The 12,938-nt window shown below is 41.9% G+C and overlaps 1 protein-coding gene across 4 annotated transcripts in view; it reads left to right on the top strand.

Annotated features, from left to right (window-relative positions):
• RNF130 (ring finger protein 130) overlaps positions 1-12,938 on the top strand; it is a 132,635-nt gene that overhangs the window by 104,192 nt on the left and 15,505 nt on the right. For 3 of the 4 annotated variants that reach the window (XM_080673107.1, XM_080673106.1, XM_080673105.1), the window contains one exon: positions 5,263-5,453. The exons of the other annotated variant lie outside the window; for it this stretch is intronic. In XM_080673107.1, the coding sequence (XP_080529233.1) occupies positions 5,263-5,278 (16 nt within the window). In that variant the 3' untranslated portion in view covers positions 5,279-5,453. Of the gene's footprint in view, positions 1-5,262; positions 5,454-12,938 lie in introns of those variants that run through there. 4 annotated transcript variants of the gene reach the window in all.

Below are 12,938 nucleotides of genomic sequence, written 5' to 3'. Positions count from 1 at the left end.
ATAATAAGTGCTCAATAAATGTTAGCCCATCAGTTCCGCTGAGATTTTTTTAAGTTCTGTGAGTAAGGTAGCCATCTGCCTTTATCATTTGGCAAATGACAAGCCATCTGCCTTTATCATTTTCTTTCATGAAATAGATTACAGAATCATAAGAGCTCTGTGAGTGCCTGTGATTCAAACCGCAGTTTGGAGGGAAATATTCGTTTCACCTGCAATCACCTCTTTTGCTTCCTCCCATGCTGACCCATCGGACTAGGTGATTTCACAAATGAGTGAAAACTAGTCACAGCAAATAGTGTCACTATGAGCACTTTTAGAAAATTTTAAAGTGATTTAATGGTCACCTTGCAGCCACTCAGAATCAGCCAGATGCTCAATTCATACATCAGATATTTTAGAGAATGCTCAATAGACATGTTATCTGTTAGAAATCAAAGTACCTGAGACATCATATTTCCGTTCCATGCATAAATGCCTGCATGACTTAGACTCTAAGTCATAGATCTTAGATCCATGTCTTAGTCCAACCTTTCTCCCATTAGCATTGATACTGCAATTATTCATTCGAATATTATTTCTGTGCCTTCAATCAAAACCATCCTGAAAGATGATTTTCATGATCCCATTTAAAGAGAGAAATTGAGAGAGTGTGAGAGAGTGTGGGGAGATGCATGAAAGATGGTCACCAGAATATTAATGGTGAATCTTAATTTAGTAGACTTACAGTGTTTTTCTCTCCTATTGTGTTGATTTTTTTATAACATGAATTACTTAATTTTTAAAAGCCTTTTTAATTGTAGGAGATAATAATCACTCAACGTCTCTTTCCCCAAAATGTTGATGAAAAATTTTAATTCCAGAGAAAAGTTTATTTTAGCAAATAAATTTGTAAGTATTCTTCATTAATTAATTTTTAAATCTATCTTACTTCCCTTTTTGCCTTTACCAAAAACTTACAACCAAAATGAGATTGCCTTTGCAACTTAATAGTTCGCTTTTAATTTTCTAGGTAACCTCATTCATTTGTAAGATGATTTTCTATTACAGTTTACTCTTCTGACAGTGTTACACTGAACTTGTGTTGTGATTTAAGCCAGACCTAGACCCAGTCGAGTCACTTGTGAAAATCTGTGAGCAAGATGAAGCAGCACTGTCCAGATGAAAGGGCAGGCATGTGGCACTGCCTGGCGGGCCTCGGCTTCCACCTAGGTACTAAGAAACAGAGGCATGAAACTCAAATATATAAAAATGCATTTACCTTGGTTTATTTGCTTCTTTGACTACTATCCTGTTTATATTGCAAAGTCTCAAAATTCACTAGATTTTGAGGATTGCTGTCCCCAGGGGTGAACACACTGCCATCTCCCTCACCACCTCTGCAAGGTTACCCAGGGCTTGATGCTATTGGCTTAATCAAAAGTCAATCAAAAGTCCATGTACCTGGGGTCACTCCTATTGTGATGAAATATTCCAGGTACTCAACCATCACCAGTTGTGTTTTTTAATTTTTTTAACATTGCAAATCTAGTGAATTTTGAGACTTTGCAATATAAACAGGATAGTAGTCAAAGAAGCAAATAAACCAAGGTAAATGTATTTTTATATATTTGAGTTTCATGCCTCTGTTTCTTAGTACCTAAGTAAGCAAGGTTATTGAAGTTCCGTTTCCAAGGAGGTTTTCTCCTCTACTTCATTATTCAAATGAACCTTGTTAAAGCCTAGCATTTACAGGCTTATATTTGTATCAAGCTGATTTCCTCTCAACAGAAGAAAAGTAAATATTGTCCTTTTTTTTTTTTTTTCTGGAACAAGTTATAAGTAAAATCTGTGGGTGATGTAGGAGAGATTTTGAGTTGAGTGGAAGAATGAGTTAGATAGTCTCTACAGCCCATTCTCAGTTCCTAGATTTGGATTCATGGAAATCATGTCCTAAAATTTGCAGAGGAGTGTAACCCAAACTTTCAAGATTGAAACAGTCTCGGCAGGAGGAATAAGTCGGCTGTGGTTAGCATGATGAAGGGACAAATGTCAAATCCTGTAACACTGCCCCAGACCCAGTCGCCAGCTCTGCAGCAGGCAAGAGGCCTGGGCTGTCTCCCAGTACCCTCCTGAGCTGTCCTCCAAGGGGTCATGGGAATTGATGTCTCTGGTTTACTCTCCACTCAATATTTCTGAATTGTTCTGCTCAGACTTTAAGAGGAACACTGACACATCTCAATATAAAAGGGTCTGGAGATTCAAGATTTGATGTCTTGGGAAAGCTTAGCTTAGAAAAAGAGGAACCTGGGTGAGATGAGAGGTGTCTCCAGGTGTTGGAAGGACTCCCAAAGATGAGAATAGCCCCTACCAAGACCTTCCTTACTCCTATACTGGGCTGTTACTCCCACATTGCCCTGTTAATACTCGGAACAGTCCCCCGGTGAGTACCTGGGGCTCACAGAAGCAACACTTACCATGACATCTTCTGGAGACATCCACAGGGAGGTAGATTTCCACTTGACGTAAGAAAGAATTTCTGTCTGTCAGAATTGTCCCCCATGACTTGGCATGTCTTGAAAGGCTAGTGAGCTCACCAGGACCTGCTTATCAGACAGAAGCTACAAAGCTGGAGCTATTCAGAGACAGGTCCTGCATCAGGCGGAAGTCTCAGATTCCTTCCGGTTCTGAGAGTCCCTCCTGAGCAGAGAGTCCCAAATGGGCCCTTCCTGGGAGCATTCAGAGCCAGAGGAAGGGGGCTTTTTAGACCATCTCCCACTGTGAGATCCATTCTACATTGTGACCCACGACTCCCCTGTATACAGCTGGAACAGAAATTTCATAGGCATTTTCCTTATTCATGCAGTACTCTGATCAGTTCAGTACTTTGTTGTTAATGCTAGTCGTGAGCTCGTACATTGATTTACAATCCATTAATAAGTTTGAAAAACACTGATCTAAAGAACATTAAATTTTTAGTTCTCAACTTTTTGCTCACACTAGCACCCATCTTTGTTTATTTTTCTGAGAGAGCCTTTCTTGTAGCAATGCCAGCAAAGATTTGAACTTGCCCGAGCTGATTAATGAACCCTCTTCTTCATCTGAGTATTTATTTTTCCTTTTAGTCTCTCTGAGCCTGGGATATATACAGAGGAGTAACCTAAGGCCTGTGCAGCCTAAGTGGCCCCGAGAAATGCCATCGGAAGCAAAGCACGGCTTTAAAACCGTTGTTTCTGGGTCAGTCCTTCCCTGCACCGCTTGTCTCTGGCTGCTCCAGAGAGCCATTTAAGGGCTCCAGCCAGTGTGGGTGAAGATGACAAATTTGGTTTTCTAAAAACATTATGGCAAAAAGAGGATTAAAAGGAGTGGGACCTTTGACTGGACTTCTCTACTGTTGTTGGCAGTGGACTTTTTTTTTTTTTTTTTTCCAGAAGTACCTTTAATGTTATGGCTGCATTAGTTTACAATAAGTTTAAAATTTTTGATTTGCCCATTCAAAGTCCTCATATCTGATATCCAGCTTTTCTGAGGAAATATTATCAGAACAATGTATCTTACTTATGCACTAGAGTAGTTAATAAAGCCTAGCGCTTATGGGAAGCTGCTGTGAATGGTGTTTCATTGTTTAGATGCCAGTTGCTCTGCATGCCAGGCCGGGTGTACAGGGGCCCTGGGGCCCGGCTATGCTGCTCAGTGCCCGGCAGTGTTGATCTGAGCCGAGCATTCCCACCAGAAAAGAGCTCGGTAGCTCAGTATCTCACAGGTGGGGTACCTGCCACTTTTCCTGGAGGGGCTGAAGAGGCTTCCTGGAGGGAGTGACTTAGAACCAGGCTAGGCATAATTGGTCACAAAGTGAAGAAAGAGCTGAGCAGTTCAGGGAGTTATGTGTTTGATGTGTCTACTGTAGGTGGCAGTGGCAGTGGTAGGCAGACTCTAGAATTTGAACATTATTCTTGTAAACAGTGCATAATGTGTAAGGCTTTTCAGCAAAAAGTAATTCCTGGCGGCTGAGAAGTTGATCCTGCGTGGTAGACTGGAGGCAGGAAGATAAGTGAGGTAAAAATGCAAAATTGAACGAGGAAGTCAGGGTGATAAGAGAGGAGATGAAATCAAGAAATGTTAGCGAATTGTATGGTAACAAAGATAATGGTTTGAAATACGGACCTGGAACTCAGCAAAGAGAAGAGAGAACAGAACTGGGGACCTGATTTGGGAACCTGGAGGTGAACCAGACCCGCAGGGTTCAGGAAGGAGGGCAGCCCATAGTGCCGGCTGCAGGCAGGCAGCACTAGCCAAGGCAGTGAGGAAGCAGCAAAGGACTTGAGGCACCTCAGACACCTGGTGTAGGCACACATACCCATGATCTGGGGAATTCCCATAAGAGCCATACATCCCTGGAGGTCTGTGCTCTTTAAATATTATTTCAAAATAAATAATGGCATTCTTGTTTGAGGAAAATGGAGGAGCGTGTTTTAAAAACAACAGCGACAAATTGCAGAACTCTCAGTTTGAGCATGTGTTCAAACCAGGAAACGTTCAGTTGTGGAATTGTCCCCACCTTTTAAACAAGAAGCTGTTAGCCTACACTGTTCCCTGCATTTCTTTGGTAACACTAACACTCCAAGGCAGCCGTGGGCAAACTACGGCCCGCGGGCCGGATTCGGCCCATTCGGCTGTTCTATCCGGCCCGCGGAGCCGAAAGAGCGGAGGGTTCTCTTGCTCTCCCCTCCGCTCCTTTACTTTGAATTTATATTAGTTCACACAAACACTCATCCATGCTTTTGTTCCGGCCCTCCGGTCCAGTTTAAGAACCCATTGTGGCCCTCGAGTCAAAAAGTTTGCCCACCCGCCGAAACCGGTTTGGCTCAGTGGATAGAGCGTCGGCCTGCGGACTGAAGGGTTCCGGGTTCGATTCCGGTCAAGGGCATGTACCTTGGTTGTGGGCACATCCCCAGTGGGAGGTGTGCAGGAGGCAGCTGACCGATGTTTCTCTCTCATCGATGTCTCTAGCTCTCTATCCCTCTCCCTTCCTCTCTGTAAGATATCAATAAAATATATTTTAAAAAAAAAAAAAGTTTGCCCACCCCTGCTCTAAGGTGACCGGGGATCTGAAGCTGCTGAGTTCAGGGAAATGCTGATGGCTTACTGGCTTCCCCAGTGGGCTTGGGAAATAGCAGGGACTGCCCTAGGCCACTGTCAGTTAGGATCCCTTTCTCTATTATTTTAAAACTTGACAACTACCCTTTAACTAATGCTTGACCTGTCTCTTTTCCTTTTATTCCCTAGGGTAGAATGGTTTTAAAGAAGAAACAAACTGCTTTCTGACTGATTGCCTTGAAGGGAAAAAAGAACCTATTTTTGTGCATCATTTACCAATCATGCCACACAAGCATTTATTTTTAGTACATTTTATTTTTTCATAAATTGCTAATGCCAAAGCTTTGTATTAAAATAAATAAATAATAAAATGAAAAGGCTGTGCTGTTGCGTGTTATTCGCCCACTCGTGTTTGGAAGGCTGATTTGGGGATCACATGCCCAGATTTCTGTTTCAGAGACAGAACATGCTCGTGACTCCCCCTGGGAGGAGCCGTGCCCATCTCTCTGTTGGCATTTTCATGTTGGCTCCCACTGTGCCCAAATAGGACCCCAGCCTGGGCACCTTGGTGTGGTAATGCCCTTCGGGCTCTTCAAGGTCACCATTCACTGTCTGATCGCATCTTGTTCCTTTGTTTGTGGTTGATATCCCTCCAGTCACAACCACAGCTCCAGGGCAGCTGCAGGGACATGACAGTGCATAGCTTGCCACTATCCACCTACCTAGTAGAGTGCTTTGCACATAGTAGGTGCTCAATAAATACTTGTGGGATGAAGGGTTGAGTGTAAGAAAAAAATCTCCAAAATTCGCACTGATTAATAAGTCTGTCTGACTTTTTTAAACCTAGTTTTTACAGCATCCTTTTAAATATAGCAAATTCTAAAAAGTTGGATGAAAGCAATTTTACATATATAAATGGAATATTTTTGCTTTATTGATGAGGAAAATGTTGAAATATTTTGTTATATTGAATCATATGAGCTTGAAGAATTATCAGTCTACTAGTGGCCCAGTGCATGAAATTCGTGCACATTAAAAGGGGGACCCAGAGTCAAGTCCCCACCTACCCACATGTGCCTCAAAATCACATGAAACCCAGACCCAGCCACCCCCTGCATTGGGCTAGATCCAGACCCGGCCAGTCCCACCATTGTCAAGCCCCGCCAGGCAGGGGGCGTAGCCTCAGGTCCCCTGGCCTGGAGCTAGGACGGGGGGCGTGGCCTGAGGTCTCCCAGATGGGGCGGGGGGCGTGCCTTGAGGTCCCCCATCAAGCCCTGCCAGGTGGGGGACACGGCCTGAGATCCTGTCAAACCCCGCTGGGTGGGGGGCATGGCCTGAGGTCCCCTGTCAAGCCCTGCCAGCCAGGGGGGGTGCAGCCTCAGGTCCCCTGGCCCGGTGCTGGGGCGGGGGGTGCGACCTGAGGTCCCCGGGCCTGGTGCTGGGGTGGGGGGCATGGCCTGAAGTCCCTGTCAAGCCTCACCTGGTGGGGGGGCATGGCCTGAGGTCCCCCGGCCTGGCGCTGGGGTGGGGGGAGCAGCCTGAGGTCCCCTAGCCCAGCACCAGGACGGGAAGCACACCTTGAGGTTCCCCGTCAAGCCCCGCTGGGCGGGGGGCATGGCCTCAGGTCCCCTGCCTGGTGCTGGGGTGGGGGTCGTGGCCTGAGGTCCCCGTCAAGCCCCGCCAGGTGGGGGGTGTGGCCTGAGGTCCCTTGGCCTGGTGCCAAAGCAGGAGGCATGGCCTGAGGTCCCCCAACCTGATGCCAGGCCAGGGGGCTCGGCCTGAGGTCCCTTGTCAAGCCCCACGGGGGCGGAGGAGGGCTAGCCTCAGGTCCCTGCTGATTGCTCATTAAGGCTCCTTAAGGGAACTTGGCCTCAGCTGTGGGTGCAGCCATCTTTGTGATGGAGTGATGGTCAATTAGCATATTCCCTCCTTATTAGATAGGATGTTTCACCCGAGGATATTTTTTTCATGGATATTTTTGGAGAGAGTGGAAGGGAGGGAGGGGGAGAGAGAGAAACAGCAATGTGAGAGAGACACCTTGATGTGGCTGCCTCCCAAACACTCCCCAACCAGTGACCCTTCGGTGCACAGGCCAATGCTCTACCACTGAGCCACACTGGCTAGGGTCGTATACGTGACATTTTGAGCACTGAGTTCTCAGCCTTCCACCTAGCATACCTGAGGATGCGAACGTATTCCCATTGGTAGCAGGTTCCTTCAGCAGTCATGCTCAAATTGGTAGGCTGGGTTGAATATTTGTTTTTTGGGTTTTTTTAGCTATAATTCACATACCATAAAATTTACCCTTTTAAAGGGTAAGTCATTTCAGGGGGTTTTAGTATACTCACAAATTTGTACAACCATCACAACTGTCTAACTATGTAGCATTTTCATCACTCAGAAATGAAGTCCTGTACTCATTAATACTAACCTCTCACTAATCTACTCTCTGTCTCTATGGATTTACCTACCGTGGACATTTTCTATAAATACAATCATACAGTATGTGGCCTTTTAATCCTATTAATAAAAACCTAATATGCAAATCGACTGAACAGTGGGACAACCGGTCGCTATGACGCGCACTGACCACCAGGGGGCAGACGCTCAACACAGGAGCTGCCCCCAGTCCACAGGCCCTGAGAGGCGGCGGTGGGGGCTGGGGCCAGCAAGCGGGCAGCACCAGGCTAGCCAAGGCAGGTGCCAGCAGGGGCCCCTCAACCACCCTGTCAGTCACCCCACAGATCAGCCCTGATCACTGGCCAGGCCTAGGGACCCTACCTGTGCATGAATTTCATGCACCATATCTCTAGTGTATATATATATATATTTTTTAAGATTTTTTTATTGATTTACCCTTTGTTCTCCCTGCGTGATCTACAATAATAATCTGCTTCATGTTGATATTTACTGCTGTGTTGCTGACAATTACCTGAAAGAGAAGTTGGGGTGCTTCACTGGGCTGGAAAAAGTTTAGCTACATCAGAAAGCAGGTCTAATTAAGCAAGTTTTTATTCTATATCTATAAAAGGCTAAGTTGACTTGCATATGCGCGATACATATAAAGCTCTTGCTGGTGCCAATCACAGGCGTGTGTTTCCATCTGTCGTTGATCATGAATTTGGTTGACACTTCTATTATAGAGAAAGGGCGAATAGCAATATTAAAATATTTCTTCTAATTAATTTCCTTTCAATGTGCACAAATTTGTGCACTGGGCCACTAGTACATAGATAGTTAACTATATGTATTCTATTAGTTTTAGGTGTACGATATAGTTATTTGACATTTATATATCTTACACTGCTCATCACACTAAGTGTAGTAACTATCTGTCACCATGCTAACTTATCACCATTGTTGACTATATTCCCCTTCACCTTTTTCACTCCTCCCCTCTGACAACCGTAAGTTTATTCTTTGTTTCTGAATCTGTTTTTGTTTTGTTTTGTTTGTTCTGCTTTTTAAAAAAATTCCACTTATCAGTGAAATGCAGTATTTGTCTTTCTCTGTCTTATTTCATTTCGCATAATACCTACTACGTCCATCTATGTTGTCTCAAATAGCAAAATTTCATTCTTTAGTTATTGAGTAATATTCCATTGTGTATATATACCATATCCTCTTCATTCGTCTATCAATGAACACCTGGTTGCTTCTGTATCTTGGCTATTGTAAATAATTCTGCAGTGAACATAGTGGTGCATGTTTTTTCAAATTAGTATTTTTGTTTTCTTCAGATAAATATCCAGAAGTGGGATTGCTGGGTCATATGGTTGTTCTCTTTTTAGTTTTGTGAGGAACCTTCATACTGTTTCCCCTAGTGGCTGCACCATTTTGCAGTCCCACCAAGCGTGCATGAGGGTTCCCTTTTCTCCACATCCTCACCAGTGCTTGTTGTTTGTTGATTTACTGATGGTAGCCATTGTGACAGGTGTGAGGTGATTCCTCATTGTGGTTTTGATTTGCATTTCCTTGATGATTAATGATGTTGAGCATCTTTTTGCTTATCTATCAGCCATATGTATGCCTTCTTTAGAGAAAGGTCTATTCAGGTACTCTGCCCATTTTTTACTTAGTTTGTTTTTTTAGTGTTAAGTTGTATGAGTTCCTTATATATTTTGGTTATTGACCCCTTAGCAGATATATCATTGGCAAATATATTCCCATTCAGTAGATTGTCCTTTTGTTTTGTTGATGGTTTCCTTCACTATGCAGGAACTTTTTAATTTGATAAAGTCCCATTTATTTATGTTTGCTTTTATTTCACTTGCTTAGACATATCCATAAAGATAATTCTAATATTGATGTCAAATAGTTTACTACCTATGTATCCTTGTAGGAGTTTTATGGTTTCAGATCTTACATTTAAGTCTTTTAATTCATTTGGAGTTTATTTTTGTATATGATATTGGACAGTGGTCCAATATTATTTTATTTTCTTGCACATGTCTGTCCAGTTTTCCCAGCACCACTTGTTGAAGAGACCGTCATTTCTCCATGGTATATTCTTGCCTCCTTTGCCTTCAATTAATTGATTTTATAAGCCAGGGTTTATTTCTGGGCTCTGTTTTTTGCCACTACCATACTATTTTGATTATTATAGCTTTGTAGTTGTTTGAAATCAGGGAGCCTGATATCTCCAACTTTGTTCTACTTTCTCAAGATTGCTTAGCTATTTGTGGTCTTTTGTGATTGCATATAAATTTTAGGATTATTTGTTATACTTCTGTTAACTTAAAATGCCATTGGTATTTTGATAGGGATTACATTGAATCTGTAGCCTGCTTAGTGGTCATTTTAACAATATTAACCCTTCTAGTCCATGAGCACAGTATATTTTTCCATTTATTAGTGTCCTCTTTATTTTCTTTCTTTAGCATCTTACAGTTTTCAGAGTATAGGTCTTTCACCTCCTTCATTAAATTTATTCCTATTATTTTATTCTTTAGATGCAATTGTAAATGATGAAATTGTTTTTGTAATTTCTTCTGATGATCATTCATTATTAGTGTGACATATTTCTGTATATTAGTTTTGTATCCTGATACTTTACTGAATTCATTTCTTCTGTTAATTTTTTGGTAGATTCTTTAGGGTTTCTATACATAGTAGTATCATGTCATCTGCGAATAATGACAGTTTTACTTCTTCCTTTCCATTTTAGATTGCTTTCTTTTTCTTGTCTTGTCTGATTGCTGTGGCTAGGACTTCCAATACTGTACTGAATAATAGTAGTAAGAATTGGCATCCTTGTCTTGTTCCTGATCTTAGAGGAAAAACTTTCAGTTTTCACCACTGAGTATGATGTTAGCTGCGGGATTGTCATGTATGGCCCTTATCATTTTAGGTAAGTTCCTTCTGTACCCATTTTTTTTTTTTGAGAACTTTTATCAGAGATGAATGTTAAATTTTGTTAAATACTTTTTCATATGATTTTTATCGTTGGTTTTGTTGATGTGATGTATCACATTAATTGTTTTGTGGATATTGACTGCCCTTGCATTCCTGGTATAAATCCCACTTGATCATGGTGTATAGGCTTTGTAATGTATGTTGAATTAGGTTTGCTAGTATTTTGTTGAGAATTTTTACATCTATGTTCATCAGAGATAGTGGCCTGTAATTCTCTTTTTTGACCTGGTTTTGGTATCAGGTTAATGCTATTCTTGTAGAAGGAGTATAGAAGCCTTCCTTATAAATTTTTTTGAATATTTTGAGAAGGATAGGTATTAATTCTTCTTTAAATTTTTGGTGGAATTCACCTGTGAAGCCGACAGGTGCTGGGCTTTTGTTTTTGGTAGTTCTTATTGTTTCAAGTTCATTGCTAGTATTCGGTGTGTTCAGATTTTCTGTTGGTTTCTGATTTAGTCTTCGGAGGTTGTATGTTGTTAGAAACGTATCCAGTTCAGTTGTCCAATTTGTTGGCATATAATTGTTCAGTGTTCTTTAATGATCCTTTATTTCTGTGGTGTTGATTGTAATCCCTCTTCTTTCATTTCTAATTTTATTTATTTGAGCTCTTTCTCTTTTTTCTTTTTAATATTATTTCTTTTTATATTTTTTTTTATTGATTTCAGAGAGGAAGGGAGAGGGAGAAAGAGACAGAAACATCAATGATGGGAGAGAATCATTGATGGGCTGCCTCCTGCATGTGCCCCGCTGGGGATGGAACCTGAAACCCAAACATGTGCCCTGACTGGGAATCAGACTGTGACCTCCTGGTTCATAGGTCGATGCTCAACCACTGAGCCACACCAGCTGGGCACTTGCTCTTTTTTCTTGAAGAATCTTGCTAGAGGCTTATCCTTTCAAAGAACTAGCTCTTAGTTTCATTGATCTTTTCTATTGTTTTATTTTGTCTTCGTTTTGTAGTTTCTTATCTTTATTATTATTTTCCTTCTATTTTGGGTTTTGTTCTTTTTCTAGTTTCTTCAGGTATAAAGTGGATTGTTTGGTTTATTTGGGATTTTTCCTGTTTCTAAATGTAGGCCTGTAAAGCTATGAACTTCCCATAAAATTTGGAAAGTTGTGTTTTCATTTTCATTTGTCTCAAGGAAGTTTTTGGGGATATTTTTTATGATTGTTTGTTATTAATTCTCACCCAAGGATATTTTTTCCATTGATTTTTAGAGAGAGTGGATGGGAGAAGGAGGAAGGGAGGGAGGAAGAGAGAGAGAAACATCCATTGATTGCCTCCTGCACATGCCCTGACCTAGGCTGGGGATTGAGCATGCAACTGAGGTACATGTCCTTGACCGGAATCAGACCCGTGTCCCTTTGGTCCTCAGACCAACACTCTAACCATGGAGCGAAACCAGCCAGGGCTGATTTCCTTTTTGATCCATTGTTTGTTTAGTATCATGTTGTTTAATCTTCACATATGTATGTTTTTTCCAGTTTTCTTCCTGTAGTTGATTTGTGCCATTGTGGTCAGAAAATATGCTTGATATAATTTTAATCTTATTAAAGTTGAGGCTTATTTTGTGACCTAATATGTGGTCTATCCTAGAAAATGTTATATGTACATTTGAGAAAAATGTGTAATCTGCAGTTTGGGGATGAAATGTTCCTTGAATATCTATTGTCAGTCTAGTCAAATGTGGCATTTAAAGCCATTATCTCCTTGTTAATTTTTTGTGTGGATGATCTATCCATTGATGTATGTGGAGTATCAAATTCTCCAACTATTACTGTTAATTTCTGCTTTTATGTCCATTAATACTTGCACCTATGTCGGGTGTATATATATTTATTAGAGGCCTGTTGCATGAAGATTCGTGCAATAGGCCTTCCTTCCCCTGGCTGCCGGCACCAGTTTTCCTCTGGCACCCGGGACCCAGGCCTTCGCTCTGGCCGCAGTGGAGAAGCCAAGCCTCTTCAGTCTTCAGTCATCTTCAGTCTTCAGTCTTCAGTCTTCACTTGGGCTGGAGCCTTCAGTCTTCGCTCTGTGCCTACATATGCAAATTAACTCGCCATCTTTGTTGGGTTAATTTGCACACTTGCTCCTGATTGGCTGGTGGGTGTCACGGAGGTACGGTCAATTTGCATTTTTATTATTGTAGATAATTGTTATATCCTCTTTTTGGGTTAACTCCTTTATAATTATGTAACATTCTTTTGTCTCTCTTTAATATATTTTTATTGATTTCAAAGAAGAAGAGAGAGGGAGAGAGAGACAGAAACATCAGTGATGAGAGAGAATCATGGATCTGCTGCCTCCTGCACCTCTCATGACTGGGGATAGAGCCTGCAACCTGGGCATGTGCCCTGACCAGGAATCAAACTGTGACCTCCTGGTTCATAGGTCAATGCTCAACCACTGAGCCATGCCAGCCAGGCTCTTTTTACATTCTTTGATTTGA

Source organism: Plecotus auritus (assembly GCF_963455305.1).
Source record: "Plecotus auritus genome assembly, chromosome: 6".
In the NCBI taxonomy this organism is placed as follows: Eukaryota; Metazoa; Chordata; class Mammalia; order Chiroptera; family Vespertilionidae; genus Plecotus; species Plecotus auritus.
Note: the sequence above shows the minus strand (reverse complement) of the source record. Positions and strands in the feature narration are given on the sequence as shown.